This window comes from Mastomys coucha, unplaced genomic scaffold (assembly GCF_008632895.1).
Source record: "Mastomys coucha isolate ucsf_1 unplaced genomic scaffold, UCSF_Mcou_1 pScaffold16, whole genome shotgun sequence".
NCBI classification, from domain to species: Eukaryota; Metazoa; Chordata; class Mammalia; order Rodentia; family Muridae; genus Mastomys; species Mastomys coucha.
The window spans coordinates 100,710,752-100,731,377 of NW_022196898.1; the positions used below are offsets into that span (position 1 = coordinate 100,710,752).

Genomic DNA, 20,626 nt, shown 5'->3' on the forward strand with positions numbered 1-20,626 from the left:
TTAATTGGCTTTTCCCCACTGTAGCAGAACTTTTGGGTGAAGATGTATATCTGGAAATCTAATTACATACCTTAACTATAGCCTGAGACGCTTCGGATTCACAGATGCACTTTGTCTGTCAAACCTGGAGACAGTTGGCAAATGCAGGCCGTAAAGGTGAGGATTTAGGGCCCGCCTGTGTGAATTGTTACTGCCTTCCCCTGTTTATTACTTCACAGTTAATCAAGGAGAAAATCCCAGGAGGGCCACATCTTTCCCCCTATATTCTACACAGTGAGGGGAGGGGCGCGAAAGTCTTGCCTTTGTGTTTCTAATTGAAATAAGGTGTTTGCTTCACAAATCTTTGAGTGAAGGAACAGCACTAAGTATTCTAATCAATTTCTGAAGTCTCCTTTAAAGTCAACATAGCAGGTCATCATAGTATCATATCTATGTGTACACAATCCTTGTACATTCTCAGTCATTTCTCAGTAATTGTATGCAATTAGTACTGATATTCAGAAACAGAACTGCTTAGCAGCCACCAAAACCATATTTTGACACTAGCTTGGCAGTTTAGCACTACAAGTAATTTATGAGATTATTTGTAACATCAGAGGCCTGAAAGTGGAATAGAACATAGTTTCTTTGCTGAGTCTCAGAGCCATAAAAGATTAAATGGACAGAAGTCTCAAAATGGTATAATCACCAAAGATGAAGAAAAACAAAGTGGCTTAAACCAGATAAGCATTCATCACCAGGAGGCATCACCCCTAAACTTGGGAAAACTTCCAAGAAGATAGGCCCTCCAGGTTCAAGACAGCACTTAGGTGCCTTCTGCAGTTAAAGACATACGCTCTAAGTGAATCTGGATGCAGGAGCCTCTACGTCTGTAAGATAAATGTTTGACGCGTCATGTCCTCAGCAAACACGGCACCAGACTGTTTCCCTAGAATTCTCTTGCAGAAAAATCCTTTCTACATGTCTGTTGTATATCTGAGGAGATTCTTAAATCTTTCACGGTCCTTACGGGGGGAGTGTACAATCCTGTCCCCAGCCTCCCTCTGTTCATACCTGACAAGTTCTTATGTTCTGTTTCTTCATGCATGGTGTGCACACGGAAGCCAGAGGACACCTGGTAGCAGCTGCTTCTTTCTTTATACCATGTGAGTCCCAGGGATGACAATTAAGTTGTTATGCATGATGGTGAGTGTTTCTGTTCATATCCTTTTTTACCATAAGTTGAGCACAATCCAGTTTTAAAATAAAAAAACTGATAGGTAACAAAATGAAAAATTAGTAGATTAAGCAGCTGAAGATTTAAAAGTGAAAAATAATTGCTCAAAATCTACAGGATATGCAACCTTTGGAAAAAGAATCAAGTGTTTCTTGGGAGTATTGTCTTAGGAATGGAATGATGTTTTAACATAAAATCTATTGACTTTGTTTATATTAACAAATGAAAAGTAATCTACATTAAAATGTATAGATGTGCCAAAAGATACTTAAGAACTTTAACATTCATTCATATTTAAAATCTTAGTAAATTACAAATCAAGAGACCTTTTTTAAACTTTATAAATATTGTATACTACCTAAATATATTAGATAAAAGCATCCAAATTAATAATAAAACTTCACAGTGCTGCCATTGGGGTTATGTAAGAAGGATGCCGGTTACTGCAGGTCTTGGTAAATCCAGTAAGACAAAAACCTATGTGCAGAAAAAACATTCTATAAAGTTTGGTTACATTTTATGATTAAGAAATGACAAAAAATAGATACAGGAAGGATATACTGGGCCAGTGGCTTGTCTCTATGGGTGGGTTGGCGTGCTTGCAGTAGAGCCTTACAAATCAAGTTTTGTCCCCAGGAACCTCATGGTAGAAAAAAACAGAGCTGACTTTCTTAGGCCATCCTCTGACCTTCAGAAAACACACTATAAAAGGAGAGAGGAAGAAAGGGAGAGAGGGAGAGAGGGAGGGGGAGAGAGAAAGGGGGAGAGAAGGAGGGGGAGAGGGGGGTGAGAAGAGGAGAGGAGAGGAGAGATAATAGGCAAAGAAGAAAGAAAAGCTGGCTGCTGCATTTCCATATGATAGAAACCAAACTCACAATAAATGGAGAAGGGCTGGCTCATTTCTCCAAGAGCACATACATGGCAGGAAGGGCAGTTTCCTCTCACTCATGGTCACTCACGAAAGGCACAGTCATTGCAGTAAGTGAACAGAAGGAATGTGCAGCCAGTAGAGAGGGGGCAGGATAAATAACCCCTAACCAAATGTTGCATGACTTTATATGTTAAGAACACCTAATTCCACCACTACAACCCTGTTAAAGTTGATAAGCTAAATGAGGTTTCAGGATACAAGATCAACTATAACAACCACAATCTCTTTAAAATATAGAAAGGAAACAATCCTATTCAAAATATCTTCAAATGGAAACATAAAGTAACAGTCAGCATCAAAACAATAAATAAGGCAAGCAAGCAAGGAAACAACAGTGAGCAAGCAACCAAGGAAACAACAGTGAGCAAGCAACCAAGGAAACAACAGTGAGCAAGCAAGCAAGGAAACAACAGCGAGCAAGCAAGGAAACAACAGTGAGCAAGCAACCAAGGAAACAACAGTGAGCAAGCAACCAAGGAAACAACAGCGAGCAAGCAAGGAAACAACAGCGAGCAAGCAAGGAAACAACAGCAAGCAAGCAAGGAAACAACAGCGAGCAAGCAAGCAAACAACAGCGAGCAAGCAAGGAAACAACAGCGAGCAAGCAAGGAAACAACAGCGAGCAACCAAGGAAACAACAGTTAGGAAGAATTTCACCAAGAGAGTGAATAATCTCTACAATGAAAAATGGGAAAGAGTTGTTTTGGTTTTCTTTCTGTTGCTTTGATAAAGACCATAGCTAAAAGCAATTAAGCAAGAGAGGGATTATTTCCCTTGTCATTCCAGGTCACAAGCCATTACTGAAGGAATTCAAAGACAACAACTCAAGGCAGGATCCATGGAAGGATGTGAATTGCTGGCTTGCTCTCAGATTTGCTCAACGGCTCATTTTAAACCAGCTTCCTTATATAATCCAGAGCAACTTACAGAAAATGGCATCAGCCACCCTGGCCATGCTCTGCTACCTCAATGAAGGCAATCAATGCAATCTCTAAGGGACAGGTTGATAAATCAAGATGATCAAGAAAATTACTTGCCAGGCAGTGGTGGCGCATGCCTTTAATCCCAGAACTTGGGAGGCAGAGGCAGGCAAATTTCTGAGTTCAAGGCCAGCTTGGTTTACAGAGTGAGTTCCAGGACAGCCAGGGCTATACAGAAAAATCCTGTCTCAAGCCCCGCCCCCCACCAAAAGAAAAGAAAGGAAAAGAAATGAAAAGAAAAGAAAAAAAAAAGAAAAGAAAAGAAAAGAAAACTACTCAATAGAACTACCTCCTCCTTCTTCGGGAGATTCTAGGCCATCATGTTGACAGTTAAAGTATTAAAAGAAAACTTAAGAGACATACATACACATAGGCACCCAAAATGGAAGAATGTACTATGTTCATGGACTAGATGCCAGGGCCAGAAAGTGGGAGAGGGTGGGGTGGCAGGCATGGGGAGGGGGGAGGCAACAGGGGTTTGTTTTGTTTGTTTTTTTGTTTTTTGGAGGGGAAATTGGGAATGGAGAAATTCGCATGTAAATAAAGAAAATATCTAAAATTAAAAAAAAAATAAAAAAAATAAAAAAATCATTAGAAGAAAAAAAAGAATTAAAATAATGTTCACAATGCCAAAAGAAATTTAACTATTCTATGCAATTCCTATCAAAGTATCAATGACATTCTTCACAGATATAGGAAAAAGCACTCCTAAAATTTATAAAGCTATACAGATCCCTTTAACAAAAGAACCACCAACACGACACAACACTTAACACTAAAGCATATTTAAAAATCAGTGTGATGTGAACATCAAAACACACAGAACAACATAGTGAAGCAAAACAGACAACACAGAACTTAATTAATTATATATCTACCCTCAACCAACCTATCTCTTAGGAAGGTTGAAAGGTATTAGAGAAAGGAAAATTGCTTTCAACAAATAATGCTGGAAAATGAATATTCAGATGCAGAGGGAGTGAAATAAACTCCTCTCTCTAATGAGGGAATAAAATATCCACCCATCCACATACACACACCATAGGTAAAACATAATTCATCATTTGTAAAAAGCTTAAACATAAGACCCAGAACAATGAAACAACTCAAAGAAAACACAGGAAAATGCGTCAGAATATGGATTGGGCAAAGTTATTTTGGATATGACATCAAATGCAGAGGCAATCAAGGGAAAATAGAGGTACAGATGGGACTACGTCAAACCCTAAAGCTTTCTCTCTGCAGCAAAGGACATTCAGATGCAACCTGCAGAATGGGAGCAAATATTTGCAATTTATCTGATAAGGGGTTAATCTCCATAATATATAATAAGCTCCAACAATTCAAGAACAAACCCTCCAAATAATCCAATGAAAAATGGATAGACAGCCTGCAGAGACACTTCTCAGAAGAAGGGACACAATGTCCGACAGACATGTTATAAAATACTCAACATCAATAGTCATGCAAAAGATGCAAGTCAACCCTGCCCTTCACCATACACATCCAAACTGGATGGTTTTGTGTGTGTGTGTGTGTGTGTGTGTGTGTGTGTGTGTATGTGTGTGTGTGTTACATTTTAAATGGTGATATATATAATATATATTTATACTAAATATATATATATATATACATGTATACTCAATATAAAATGATGAGATGTTATTATAGAATTTCAATGTCACAATACAGATAGAACTATGGATATATTAATATAGTAAGTAAAATGTCACACACATCAAGAAAATGGGACACATCTCTATGTTTACATATAATATAGATGCTGAAAACTTGTTCTTAAAGAAGGTGGTAGGCAGCATCTGGAAGTGTGGGAGGGACCAGGAGAGTGGTTGGCAAATCGGATGTTAGGATAGGAGGATAACTTCCAATGCACTATGGTTCCAATGTTCTGTGGAAGACAGCTGTGGCTTACCATCAAGGGATTGTTTGGAATAGCCTGTAGACAGGGCTTCAATACTTGCAATGCAAAGATATGATAAATGTCTGAGGTTACAGATATGACAGGTACCCTGATCTAATCATTACACATTATACACATGTCACAGACTAATGGGTAGATAAATGTCACTATATTAAAATTCAATGCTATTCATAAAACAAAGTCATAAATGATGTGAAAAAATCCAGGAACCATCTGGGAAAACACATTTTCAATGCATGTGAGTAATAAATATTGTTATCTAGAATATATAAAGAACTTTATGATTCAATAAGAACAATTCTCCATCCACTCATAAAGGACATGGAAGCACATCAAGAGTTTTTAGAAAAGGAAAGCTGGCTGGCCAACTCGGCTGTTAAGAGAGTCCCACACCCCCACTGTCTAGATCGTAAACTTTAGAACGTATAAAAAAATAAAATGAAATCAAAATTTATCATTTTACACCAACCAAAACAAAATCCCAAGTACAGTATTAGTACCTATTAATCGGAGAGGCTTTCTCTCAGTCACTGTTTTGTTACATTTCTTCTTTTTTTATATGTTTCACAGTTTGGCAGTACTGGTGCTCGGCAAATGCTACATGCCCAGGTCTGTTTTCACTTGTAGTGTTGAGATGAGAGTTACAGGCCTGCACCACCAGGCCACACTCAGGCAGTGTGTCAGTATCAATAAAAATGACTGTTTTATAAAACACTGTCTGCAAAGACGAAGAAAACGGGAGAACTCTGTCTTCCATGTACAGTGCTGCAATTTCCCTGGGAGAACTCTGTCTCCTGTGTACAGTGCTGCAATTTCCCTGGGAGAACTCTGTCTTCCATGTACAGTGCTGCAATTTCCCTGGGAGAACTCTGTCTCCCTATACAGTGTTGCAGTTTCCCTGGAAGAACTCTGTCTCCCTGTACAGTGTTGCAGTTTCCCTGGAAGAACTCTGTCTCCCTGTACAGTGTTGCAGTTTCCCTGGAAGAACTCTGTCTCCCTGTACAGTGTTGCAGCAGTTTCCCTGGGAGAACTCTGTCTCCCTGTACAGTGTTGCAGTTTCCCTGGGAGAACTCTGTCTCCCTGTACAGTGTTGCAATTTCCCTGGGAGAACTCTGTCTCCCTGTACAGTGTTGCAATTTCCCTGGGAGAACTCTGTCTCCCTGTACAGTGTTGCAATTTCCCTGGGGGAAAGGGTGAAAAGGTTTCCACAGCTGACACTTCCAGGTTCTAATTCACCATTGCGGGAACATCAAGGCAGGACCAGCAAGCAGCTGGTTCTAGCACACCCAACAGCCTTACTCAGAGCAGAGAGAAGGGAATGCATGCATGCTCTACTTGCTTGTTTCTGCTCAGCTCAATTTCTCTACAGTTCAGGACTCCACGTCCAGGAAATGGTGTCACCACCATAGGCTGGGTCTTCCCAAATCCAGACGATCCCTAAAGGCTTACCAGCATACCATTCCTTACAGACAGTCCCTAACTGAAGTGCTCCTCCCTGGGCATTCTAGGTTGTCTCAAGTCAACAAAGCTTACCAGTATACCCTGTAAACTCATTTCCAGGTGTATATCTTAGACCAGGAAACCCTTAAAGGTACAGCAAAAAGTATGTAATGCAAGCTAACTGAAGCATTATTTGCAAGCTATAAAAAATAAACAAACTATCAGTTCAGACGTGGATGGATAAATGCAGAGTACTCATCTGCTGAAACCTAATCTGAATATATGAGCGTTAGTCATAAGTAACAAAATATACTCAAAAGATAAAATGCCCTTAAGAATTTATATAATTCAGAGTGCTTTTTATTAAGATGTAAAATTAACATATGATTTAAAACATGATGGGTAGTTTTTATAGAAAAATCATCATACGAAAGCACACACAAAATAGGGCAATAGATCCAACATCAGGGCAGTCACTACCTCTAGAAAAAGAATGAGACAGGAACCAACCAGGGAAAGAGACACCAGGGATCTAGCATATTTGAGATCTTTGTTTCGTAAAATATAATATCAATATACCACAATGGCCAAGGATTTGTGAATTTGATGTAGCTGAATGATGAATATTAGAATGATCATGATTTTGTCCTATATATCCCTAGCATATCTGAGATCTTCTACAGTAGATGCAAAGGGGGATCTTAGCATCTTTTGTTAGCCAGAATTCTGTTATCTGAAGTGGTTGTAGTTGTATGATCATTTCAGAAACAGCTTCTTTCTTCTCTCCATCTAGAAATCAACCAATCCACAGATTAAGTAATATTGGAGTATCTACCACTCATTAGGATAAAGCTAATATGTTAGCTAGCACTACATTGCTATAACAAAATGCCCAAAGTAATCAATTTATCAGGAGAAAAAGGTTTGTATCAGCTTATATTTCAGCTCAAGGTGTGGTGACCCTTTACTTTTGGCCACTAATAAGGATGGCATACTTTTCCAGAAGTGGCCTGCATACATCATGAGGCAGGAAGCAGAGAGACAGAAAGGGCTGGAACCCTCAAACCCCAGAAGGGCTACTCATGGCCTAAGAATGTTCATTCAGCATCATACCTTACAGCTCCATAATCCCCCTGTAACACTCCCCTGGGGAACAATCCTTTAATCATGGGCCTTTGTGGGACACTTATCCACAGCATAGCAGGTAGGTTCTGGGATGGGAGAGACATGCTTTCAGGCAGACACAGGGCTGGGTTGTCCAGAAGGCATTTAACATCCTTGTCCTTTGTTGTTCTGTACTAAAAAAGGCTGGAAGCTAGTTAGGGCTTTCCGACCATGTTACACAAACTAGAGTGTCTCTGAGGATGAAAAGGCAGAGAATGCTGGAAGATGTGAAGATGGCAGGCAGCCAGTGGCAGAGAGGGACACAGTCACAGATGGGCTAAGCTGGGACAGTGCTGAGCCATGCTGCCCGAGTCACCACTGTGCCACAGTGTCTACACTGGAAGCTTGACTTTCCATCTCCACTTCATTTTAGTCCTATCATGAATTGATATCTACCATCCTAAGAAGCTAACAGTATGGTTTTCTCTCCTTTGTTATCCAAACCATCCCAAACAAATGCATGCCTGGAGATCCGGATCCCTCAGTGGTGTTGAGAACCTGCAGCTAACGATTTGCAGGGAGCGTTCAGCCAGCAGCAGGCTCTGGTACCACGGCTAATCTGAAAGTGGAGCCTCCCTTAGTGCAGAGCTATGGCCTCCTGCACCCACACCCAGGTACTGGCCTGGGTTGAGTGTGATGGTGAGTTCCTGCCTTTTTCTCTCCTTGACATAAAGTAAATTGCCCTGATAGGATTCAAGCAGAGCAAAGCCAAGCGTGTCCCAGGCAATCCTGGACTGAAAAGGTTTCTATTTAGTTCTCTGTGTGTCTGAATGGGAAGAGGTGACCCTACCGCTGCTGAAGAGTCTGACTTGAACAACACAAATCCAGTCCCTTTAATCTTGTCCTGACTGGGACAAGCCAAGCAAAGGGCTGGCTGATGTTTTAATGTGTATGTGGTTGGTCGGCTTCCCAGATTCTATGCTTTTTGGCTTTTGATTTTACAAGATGGTGTTTACCAAGCACCTGGGTAGGCAGAGTGCCAGGTCAGGCAAGCAGCCCATGCCTTGGGAAGAACACATCCACTTTCACCTGGGAAAAAAATATCTTCATTTTTGAATATTCTGCAAGTTTCCACTTGGCTGTTTTAAAATGGACCTGGCTCTGCCACCAGTTTCTTTTCTCTTCCCGTTAGCTCTGTGCAGCTAACCCGTCCTTCTGCTCCAGAGTTCATCCACTGGTGTTCCACTGTCTGCAGCTAACCCACAGGGAATCATGCTGCCCTTCTGCTCGAGAGTTCATCCACTGGTGTTCCGCTGTCTGCAGCGCCTCCAGATGGCAGGGGCTTTGCTAGCAATGAAGCTGGGGCAAAGCACGGGTGACAGGTGGTACTTGGCAAGGCTGCCCCCATAGAAGTCATGTGTCCTTCTGCCCAGGCAGCCTCACTGTGTGCTTGCTTGCCCAGGCTGCCTCACTGTGTGCTTGCCCAGGCAGCCTTCCAGTCTGAGTGGGTTTATATGTAGATCTCAGGGCCTCCTGGGCCTACTTTGGCATCCACGTAGAGTTTGCTTCCCAGAGAAGCAGTGTTTGGATTCTCTTTGCACAGGTGTATTCTCTGCCTGGTCTCTTTCAAGTGTTCATGAAGTTACTGTTCCCTGCCTCCATGCCTCAAATCTCAAAGGCCATTTACATGTTACGTCTGCCCACAATGCTTACAGTTTCCAAACTGGAGTCATCGGTGAACTCCAAAAGACAGCAGCTCCTTCCTTTTTCTATGAGTCAGGCCCACAGGGCAGTAAGGGTACATGGGTGCATGGGCAGAGCTTTCTGGTCCTCTGGGCTTTGCATGGGTATGCGGAGCTTCCTGGTCCTCTGGGCATTGCATGGGTAGGTGGAGCTTCCTGGTCCTCTGGGCATTGCATGGGCGGAACTTCCTGGTCCTCTGGGCATTGCATGGGCAGAACTTCCTGGTCCTCTTGGCATTGCATGGGTATGTGAAGATTCCTGGTCCTCTGGGCATTGCATGAGCAGAGCTTCCTAGTCCTCTGGGCATTGCATGGCTAGGCGGAGCTTCCTGGTCCTCTGGGCATTGCATGGCTAGGCGGAGCTGCCTGGTCCTCTGGGCATTGCATGGGTAGGCGGAGCTCCCTGGTCCTCTGGGCATTGCATGGGCAGGGGTTCCTGGTCCTCTCTGCAATCCCACCACTCACCTTGTCACTGTCTCTGAAATTTCAGGGGTCTTTGGCCAGCTGAAACCCTGACTCTCAGTCTTGCGAACACCCTTGAGTGTTACACCAGGTTCTGTACAAGCTCCAATCATTTAGGATACTCTGGATGCCTTTCCCAAGTTCTGAGGAAGGTATGAGGTCTTCCATCATTGAGTATTTAATAAACACAACTGCCAGGTACTGGGGTTACAAACAGAGAAAGAGTAAAGTCATATTCTTCAAGAGAAAAGTCTCCTATGGCGAATAAGGAGAGGGGACTAAAATGCGACATATAGACATAGTGAAATGGGGTTGGGGAGACATTACAGTGGGAGTTCCTTGGAAATTCCATCCCAGTTGTCTGGCTGCGATTACAGCCTCAGAAGATTCCCAGAGCAAGCTGGCTAACAAGAATGGCCACAGTAGAGCTTTTGGGTTGACTGAGTCACCAGCCTTAATAAATAAGGTGGTAGAGTGATTGAGAGTGACTCCTGACATCAGACTGAGTCTACACACATATGCACACACACATACAGATACATAGGAATGCAAATATGCATGCCTACATGGATGCAAAAAGAGGAGAAAAAGGAAAAGAAAAGGAAATAGAAACCAAGGATACTGAAATTTCCAGGTTTTCCTATCTGCAAAATGGTGCAGATTTCTAATTTATACTTAAGGTTTGTGTGAGCTGAGATTAAAGCAACAGGAAGTGAAGTTCATGCTGCAAATGCTAGGAATATTATTGCTAGTCACAGCTGCAAGTGTAATAACATGACTGTTATTGTCATCATTATTACTATTCAGCATTATTATGAATGTCATTGCTCACACTGAAGCTCACTGATCTGGTTTGCCATGGACAGTGGTGCAGAATTCAGAAACCTGTCAGTTCTGTAGATGAGAAAGCTATGATAGTGCCTATCTGAGGGTGGACAGGTAGAAGGGATGCTCACACATCTCCTGGTGTTGCTTCACAAAGTGATTAGGCTTTACTGGGCAACGTGGTCATGTATCTCAGAGACGTAACTGACTGCAGGACAGGAGGGATCTGGTGTCCGACAGAGGAGCTTTTCGTGGAACTCGGACTTTTCGTCAATGCTGAATCTTCAGCTATATCTTAACTTTGAGTCGGAGTGGGTTTAGACAAGATCCTCTGTTTCTGAAGGAGGTCATCCCTGCCTCAGGCGTTTACAGAGACCTCAGGGTCTGTAGCGTGATAAGGGCATGAGACTCCATGCTGCTCTAGGCTGATGCCCTGCTCTTTCCTCGGTTGTGGCTCCTTCGTGGCTGGTCAGCAGGTCCACTGCTCTTTCCTCGGTTGTGGCTCCTTCGTGGCTGGTCAGCAGGTCCACTGCTCTTTCCTCGGTTGTGGCTCCTTCGTGGCTGGTCAGCTGATGCTCTGCTCTTTCCTCGACTGTGGCTCCTTCGAGGCTGGTCAGCTGATGCACTGCTCTTTCCTCGACTGTGGCTCCTTCGTGGCTGGTCAGCAGGTCCACTGTAGACCAGGCTTTGAATGTTACAAGTTCCACAATGTGTAACCCCATGAAAATGTATCTCCATGCATGGCTTTAAAGACTGCTGATATGTACACATATGTGTACTGATTATGTATACAGCACTGCTACATGTATGTCCAGCAGCGAAAGACTCCTCCAAGCTTCCGAGGTCCCATATCCTCCTGCCTTATGTCTCTCTCATACACATATTTTAAATGGCAACTTGATCTGGCCCCAAACTTAAGAATCATCTTTGACAAGCTTTTCCTCGATCCCCTCATCCATGGGTGGGGAAGAAATCTGAATTGCAAAATAGGCTTCAAATTCAACTAGTTCACAGCACCAGGCGAAACCTTGTCATACCTAGGCCATCCGTGTCTCATCCCAACGCTCCCACCTCTTCCAACTCTTGCTTCCCATCAGGCCACTCCTCAGACGCATCCAAAGAAACCTTTCAAAACACCAATCTTGCGTAGAATTGTTTAATGACATCCTATTACTCTTAGAATGAAGTTCAAAGTTCTTATGGTGGCCTGAAAGGCACGGCACAGTCTCCAGTTCATTAAATGCAAGCACAACCGTAAAGGGGGTGATTTCCCTAACACTCTGTGGCCCTCTATAAACATGTCAAGTGCTTACTGACAGCCAAGTTTGTCTCCATCAGAGCACCTACTACTATAATGTACACATATACACATACATACATGCAAACAAACACATGCCACATGCATGAATATACACACACACATGCCCACACACATACTCACATACACATGCACATACATCTACATATACTCATATACACATACACACACATACACATATGTTCACATGCACACACAAGTACATTGCATGCACATACATACAGATGCACACACTCATACACACATGCACACACATACACATACAGACACACATGCATACATACATGCATATATATACACACATATGTGCACATGCACACACAAGTACATTGCATGCACATACATACAGATGCACACACTCATACACACATGCACACACATGCACATACAGACACACATGCATACATACATGCATATATATATACACATGTGCACACATGCACACAAGTACATGTGCATTCACATAACACAGGCACACACATATGTTGGTACATAGTTTAATTATTAGTTGATATGTAATTGACTGCTTCTATCTCCCCTTCTATAATCTATACCCTTACGAGCATGGGTTCTATATAGCTTTGTTTCCTCACATTCTCCAAGCATATAGACAGATAAATGAATATGGTTAGTGCATGATCAGAGCTGCAAACATGTACATAGCTTTACCAACCTTTGTAAGACACTGATTAGAAAGAACTTTTATTTCCTGGTCCCTGAGACTGAGAGGTCTGGGAATGACAGCTTTGGATTTGACAAACAGACATTCGTATGTGCCCTGGGTGTGTTCAGGAGGGCTATGCAGATGTCCTTTCAGGGACACCCAATGGTGAGTTGCTTTTCTGCTCTCTTGGATGGATCCATTTCTTTGGTCTAGCTCTGGAGCTTATGAGCCCCTGACTCTAGTCAATGGCTCTGGAACTCATAACTGAATGCCAGACACGTGGAAGCGTAGAGGTACACAGTGTCTACTTTAAATGTAAGCCTTGCATTCTGGGAAGACGTAGCACCATGCTGGTGTCTGACTTGATTCTAAGTTATAAAGAGAAAAGTTATTAGAAGTAAAGCTGAGCCCACATTCTACTTGGTTCTATGGCATCTGAGTTCATCACCGTGGGCTCTCAGTCAGAAAAACAAGGATGAGGCCAGCCCATCAGGGTGTCCCCTGCAGCACCTTGCATTGCAGCACTTGGGTTATTACATCAAATTACTTAGTGAGGTCCAGATGTTCCTGATCCTGACCTTCCCTGAGAAAGTGGCTGTCCAAAACAGGCACTTCTGTCTAAACAATGCAGCCGGCACTGAACTGAAGGCTTCCGCAGCTGTCAAATCCTCTCCAGTGATCTGAAATCGCTTTTCATCTCTGTCACAATCACACACAAATGGGGCATTTCCTCTCTGTGTTGTGATTAAAAACTCAAAAGAACTTCTGAAATCATTACCAACTTTTCTAGGGATGAGTTGTTCTGCCGAGCAGCAAGCTGATTGTCGCATTATCGGCATTTGGAAAATGGCAGCATTCCAGGCATGCCCACGGAAAGCAAGACTGGAGCATCATAGTGAAAGCAGTGGAAAGGAGGGTAGGGTGAGGCCCAGATGGCGGCCTTTCCAGCTAAACACCGGCGCCTCTCAAGGCAGGACTGCCACATGCAACGGCAGCACTCTAATTGGATTGTGGCACTCCATTAAGATCGAGGACCGCTGTCCCTAATGAGTGAGCAAACAGGAGGTAGCTTATCACCACGCCTCTCATGTCTAACCTGCCTATCTACTAAGTGGGTATTATTAGGAAAGAATTAATTGCATTCCTGTGGGCACCGCTGAGTGTGAGCACACTCGGTTCTTAGGGACATGACTACTCGAAGCAGCTGATCACTTCAATTGACTACTGAGAGTAGATATCAACCACTAGAGAAAAATGGCATGTGTGTGTATGTGTGTGTGTGTGTGTGTGTGTGTGTGTGTGTATGTGTGTGTCCGTCCCAGACAAGGGAGACATGTTTTATATTTGTACAGTTCATGTTACCTGACACAAGAGCCCCAGCTCCTGCTTGCCACTGGCAATTCCCTAAATTAGGACATAAACAGTGGAAGTAATCATTTCATAGCAGGTCCTGTATATTGAGCACTTGTATATTAGCAAAGAAGCTCAGCTCTTCAAACTCACAGTCACACTGGAACATGATAAAGCCTTCTGGGATTGCTCACAGCTTGGCTGTAACAATGTAGGAGGACATCCGCTTGTCTCTGAGAGCATAATGCTGTACATTCTAGATTCATATTCGACAGAGAATAGAGCCCAGCTAGCCTACCAATTTGTCCTACAGCCTGGGCATGTTGGTTACTTTTTGTCAATTTGACACAAACTAAAGACACCTAAGAAGCGGGAACCTCGACTGAGGACTCGCTTTCATTAGACCGGCATGAAGGTGGAACATTTTCTTTCTTGTTAGTTAATGGAGGAGGGCACAGCCCACGGTGGGCACTGCCACCCCAGCCAGTGATTCTGGGTTGTATTAAAAAAAAAGTAGCTAAGCAAGCCATGGAAAGCAAGCCAATAAACAGCTTTCCACCATGGACGGTGCTTCAGTTCCTGCCTTGAACTCCTGCCCTGGCTTGTGATGTGATGTAAGCCAAATAAATCCTTTTCTCCCCCAAGTTGGTTTGCTTAGTGCTTTACGACAGCAACAAAGGCTAGTGCTTTACGACAGCAACAAAGGCAAGACAGAACACTGAGTGTGTTGAAGTCGCCAGATGAAGGTGTCTATGTCCACATACAGGCCGGGACCTTCTCTACGGACTGCTTCTTCCGTCAGGCTGGAGACTTCGGCACTGTGGGAAACAGTGTTTGTTTGTCTGTTAGGGGGAAATGGCCTATGTCTTTACTTCTGCTTTTGTAGCAGTAATTAGTAAGTAGCCATTAAGCTGATATTAAAAAGTAGTATTTTAAAAATTTTCCCCTAAGTTTCTGTTATGTTAAAACACACAGTTAATACCCCTATTCTTAGTGGAAAACTTGAGATTCACCAAGGCAGTGTGTCTTGAACTGTGCCTTGCCACAGAAACATTAAGGTGGTTCCCATCCTGGATGGCAGTAGAGATGCAGAGCTATGTATCTGCCTGTGAAGGTGTTTAGTGGCCTGAAAATTCATTCAGCCATATGACTTTCAAAAAATATGGTTAATTTTTTACAAACCTGAAGAGTTGCATGTGAACATCTATTTATGGGGTGGAAGAAGACAGATCGGGCAAGGGGCTGTGTGTGGTAAAGGAAGGTTTGAAAGCCAAGGTGGCCATGGAAAGGGTACATATCCCCCATAAGGACTGAGCAGTTAGCTAGACCACAGACATTCATAGTCAAATGTGGAGTAACTTACAACAGACATTCATAGTCGAATGTGGAATAATTTACGACATGCTTTGATGAAGACAACCGGTAGATGCTTTAAGCAGAAGTCTGTTGCAGCAGGATATCCAGCACTTCTGGACGACAGCTTTGGCATGCAGGTGAGAGAAAGGACCAGATGCTTGGGGAGGTGCTCTGAAAAGCAATGTGGCAGTGTGAGGAAATAAAGAGGAACCCAGGAGGGGAAGGGAAAGGAGGGGAGGGGCCTGCAGCCATGCTGGAAGGGTGGGTCAGTACTTGAAGTCATGGGGTAGGACCAACCTCTTCTGTCCTTCCTCTCAATGTTTATTGATTCCTCCTCATCACCCTCTTATATCACCCTCGTATCCCATAGGTATAATTTTTTTAAGTGCCTCCTGCTTCGGACCATCCTTCCTTCTGGATCCCATGTTTTCATCCCCGGGGTACTTCTGGGAGCACGACAAATCATTTTTCCCTCTTTCCTCTACATTTCTATATTGATATACTGGTGGCTCCTTCCCCAGCCTCCAGCCTTATTTAAACACCTCTACTCTTTGAACAGCCCATTATAGACCCTGAACTTCCTTAAACCATTGTCTCATTTGCTGGGCTCCCTCCTCCCACCTCAAATTCTCCACAATCACTTTTTGACGGAACACAGACACCACTGCAGACATGGATCTATAAAAGCAGGAAGGCATGGATCTTTAACCTTGAAGCTAAATCTCTTGAGGTCCTTGTTCTGTACCCCACTACTTTCATTTCATGATCATAACACCTTTCTGAGCCTCTGCTACTCTGACCTGTGAAGCTGTCTCTGATTGCTTCCTCCCAGAGTGCACCTGTGGTTTTTTGGTGTACTCTCCAGAGCTGGGTTCCTGGGTTCATCTTCTGTTTCTCCTCTCAGGGTTTTAACTATCACTTCTGGGCCTCTACTGTACCAGTCAGAATTTCCTTGTCAGCCCTGTTGTTTGCAGTTCACAGTATTACTTCCATTTATTATTGGATACTTCTACTCAAGTGTCATACAGGAACTTTAAAATAAACACAATAAGAATAGTCATGCTTTGTCTGCATGCCTGTATATCTTATGTGTATTTTATAATGCACATTGTTCAATTAGTACATTATAAAATGGAGGGACGCCCCTCCCCACACCATTATTCACCACATTGGCCTTTCTTAGACTCTCTTCAAGTCATTCATCTGTAGTGCACTCATCTATTCCTGCCAAAATTGAGGATCATTGCCTGGACCACAGAAATACCTGACTACTTAATCTACTACCCACAGTCCTGTGTCAGGGAATTCCCATACCTTCCTACTGCCCCACACCTCCAAATCTGACCTCTCAGCTTCCTCTGTTGTTCTAAGTCTCTATAATACTCATGCTGCAAGTCAGAATACACAACAGGATTCATGCCACCCCTCCTCCGACACTCCTTCTTTTCCTCTCTGAGCTCTTCTCAATACCTTGAAGACTTGGTTAGGTACCAAGGCCTGTGCTTTTAGGCACCTGGGCATACCAACTCTTCTTACTGCAGTCATGACTACACTGAAGACCCTGTTTATATGTCTGTCTTCCTAGCATGAGTATGAAATCCTCGGGGCAAATATCCTTCTTCTTGTTTCTTTGTGAATCTCTGAGTGTATAGACCACTTCCTGGCATGCTCTTTTGACTTTTATTTAATGAAATAAATATGTGTATAGGACTTGTAATTCTCAAGCTGCCTTTAAAGGGTATAACATACATTTCCAGCCTCAGTGGACTTGCAAGCTCTCAGTTTATATTTTTATATGATTTTTCGAGATTAGCTTTTAAGTGGCAGATGAATTCATGAATTGAACTTCGCATGTGAACATTAAACTGAACTGAATCTTGATTAAGACTTCTTCTGCCAAGTGGAACAATGGTTATCAAATGCTATTTTTGTTCATGCAGCAAATGTAGTTTTATAAAATCTGCAGCCTTTACCAATCCCACGTAATCTTTTTCAAGACAAACAGTGCTACCTTTTGGCGTAGAAAAAAAGAAGCCATAGAGTAAAAAGAAAGCCCATGGCTTAAGTGCTGTTCAGGCTTTCTAATGACAATTAGTCCCCGCTCTCTAATGACAATTCGTCCCCGCTCAGGGACCCACTTCCTTTAGGATATGAGAGACCAAATTAGATTCCTTCTTAACAGAGAGAACCATATCTACATTTGATATCCATAAATTCACAGCTGTTTCCATGTCTACATGGTTGCTCTGTAGAAGATCAGCCATGTTTGGTAGATAGCAAACTTGGGATTCTGGACTCAGCATGCTTCTCGCCAGTTGTATGATCTTGAAAGACAATATTGATTGTTTCCTTTGCTTCACCTTGCAAAAGTAGTAAAAATTAGTTCTTGTCAATTTCCAGAGAGAAAATAGTCTGCCCCTGAAAGAAATCATAGTGTGGCCCAGAGATGACTGCCTTGTAAAAACACCTCATTTTAACAATGACACTGGGGTTCCTGGAACCCTACTTTACACACAGCTGCGATGATCAATCTTCCAAATGCCAGACAGTGGATCGTCTCAAGGCTCACAGAACTCCCTCTGTTTATAAAAATAACAGCAAACATGTCTCACTTGCCTGAGTCCTTTCCAGGTGGTCATTTGTTTTGCTCTTTCAACCTTGCTAAGAGCCTAAGACCAGAGCCAAAGGACATGCTGCCACCTTCACAAGACGCTGCCCTGCGCATGCTCACCCCTGAGGACGGTGACTCTGTCCATAACTTCATACTGGAGATGGCCTTGCTTTGTTTGGGAAGATTGCTGATAAAGTCACAGTCTTAGGATGTGAGGGGAAATGAGAATCTGATAGGGCATTCGGTATACCCAGGACTGAGAGGACTTACACAGTGTCATATGCCTCAGTGTCGGCAGATTAGAAACCAGAGTGTCGGCATTCTGATCTCAAACATTCCAGAACTCTTTCCTTATGAAGAGAAACCCCAATCACTTCAAATCCATTTCATGACTACACGTCAGGCACCGTCTCAGACAAAGAGATAGAGTTATGAACATGAATGCCCATTCTTGTACAGTTATGTGATTCAGGCACAAAATAATTAGAGATTAATTGAGCATCAATTACATAGAGAGCTTCAAAGAAGATCTGTGGAGGTGATGGGTGAAGTTAAGGGGAGAGCATTAGGGACGATCCTTGATCTGAGAGATCATAAAACAGAGGAAAACCACAGGAAAGTCTGAAATGGTACACACTCTCAATCACAAGCCTAGATGTGTGGTTAATGAATACCAAGGGGAGGGCAAGAGATGGGTGGTGTTATTTTAGTTTGAATTCCCCCTCTAAAAATCATGGTGACATTTAATTGCCACTGTAGCAGCACTGGGAGGTACAACCTTAAGTTACAATCAGGGCTCTGTCCTCAAAAGTGAGTATTTCTACTAACCAGATTGGCTTTGTTGGTAAGTGAATTCCATGTGGATCTTTAGGCCTATCTCAGATACAAACACACACACACACACACACACACACACACACACACACACACACACACACACCATCTGCCGTGATGTTCTGAGCTTACACAGAGGCCATTGCCAGAGTCTGGCGCCATTCTTTTGGACTTTCTCACCAAACATATCTCTTCTAAGTGGCCTAGTCTGTGGCACAGCTGTGGAAGCACACAATGGTTGGACTAATACTGAGAGAATCTGAGTATAAGAGACCTGGGTGTGTGTGCTGGGGATAGAGCAGAAGTATAAAGCACCTTCCATTGGACGTGCAGAGACAATGGGGGTTCAACATCATTTACTCAACTAAAACACACCATCCAGGCAGCACTAAACTTGGGCAGGGTTGTACTCACTAAGACACACACAAAGCACAAGAGAGAGGTCCCAAGTTCAATCCTCAGCATTACAACAAAGGCAAATACAGAACAGAATATCTGACTGTGTGGGTATAGCAAGTAAATACATAAATGCCTTAACTGTCCCCCACACAGATCAGAGCCCCAAGACTGACAATGAAAACACTGTGGTTTGGTTTTCTCAACTTTCTTCCATTAAATCCAAGAAATGGGGTGGGGCAGGGTCTAGAGAAGTCCTAGACTGAACATAGTGGCTTTTCTGTGGCATGACCAGGCCACATTTTGGCTGACAGACGACTAGGAATGACAATGTCGATGAGGACAGGGTGAGAGGGCTGAGGGATGAGCTGGGAGAAGCTGAATATAGAAGGATTCGACCCAGGGATGGTGTGACTGAAGCCATTTCAGGGAGCACTCACGTACCAGGCAGGGATCTGGGCTTGAAGCAGCGAACTCCTTAAGTGCTGTTCCTGGACAGGTGTCCATGCCAAGAAATGGGAGAATGAGGTGAGTCTCACAGCATCCTCAGGATGGAGGACCCAGGAGCCACTCACTGCATTGTGTATGGATGTGGTCGTGTGTATGTGGTGTGCAGCAAAGTTGCCTTCCACCCTGTTGCGGCGCAACAGGTAAACACTCACGATGCCTACGCCATGTCTCAGAACTCCAAGTAAAGAAACGTCTTCCCTTTCAAATGACCCAGTCTCAGGTACACCGTGATGGCGACAGAAAGCAGATTAACGCAGCCTTGCTCCCTAAGGAGGTTACAGAGATGCCATGGGGGAACGTAGCCTGTTGGTTCTTTGTGCAGGGCATCTGAAACTTTGCTTCCACATACCAGTAGCTCCTGAAAGCAGTTAACTGGGTCACTTGCTCAGCTTTCCTTAGTGGTAGATTAATTAGCCAGCTGTAACTCCCGGATCTCTATTTTTAAATAATGACTTGCATAAATCTCCAAAGACAAGAACTCACCACTGGTACACAGCACAACCCAACAGCTGCAAGTTATTATGCCCAGTGGAAATTAAATATCTTTTAGGGAAATCATGTAAGATCTCATGATAAATATGAAATTAACCCCTGCCACCTCTGCGACCACATCCTAATGAACAAAGTCCCTGGGGTCCTGAAGTGATGGTAGAATCCACAGAAAGGTATTCCTCTATGAGCGTGTGAATAACAGAATCTTTGTCCTTGGTTGGGAGAGAAGCTGGAAACCCACTACTGATGAGCATGCCCAGTAGGTTCTCCTTCCATTCCATAAACTCAAGGTCAGAAGCATGCTTCAGGGACATAGACAAACCAACTGCTTAATCACTAAGTGCTTTTGTCTTGGCCCCTCAAATTCATGTTCTCTGTGGTCAGGTACATTGCATTCTGGTGCCCTCGTCTACAAGTTTTCAGCTAATCAGGTTTTTGACTATTCCTTCTCGC

General features: G+C 43.3%; 1 protein-coding gene across 10 annotated transcripts in view; it reads right to left on the minus strand.

Moving 5' to 3' along the window:
* The window catches only part of St6galnac3 (ST6 N-acetylgalactosaminide alpha-2,6-sialyltransferase 3), a 594,849-nt gene that overhangs the window by 86,882 nt on the left and 487,341 nt on the right, over positions 1 to 20,626 (minus strand). For 3 of the 10 annotated variants that reach the window (XM_031375906.1, XM_031375912.1, XM_031375903.1), the window contains one exon: positions 12,500 to 15,501. The exons of 5 other annotated variants lie outside the window; for them this stretch is intronic. In XM_031375906.1, the coding sequence (XP_031231766.1) occupies positions 15,347 to 15,501 (155 nt within the window). In that variant the 3' untranslated portion in view covers positions 12,500 to 15,346. Of the gene's footprint in view, positions 1 to 12,499; positions 15,502 to 20,626 lie in introns of those variants that run through there. 2 more of the 10 variants (XM_031375913.1, XM_031375904.1) reach the window with 1 other exon arrangement.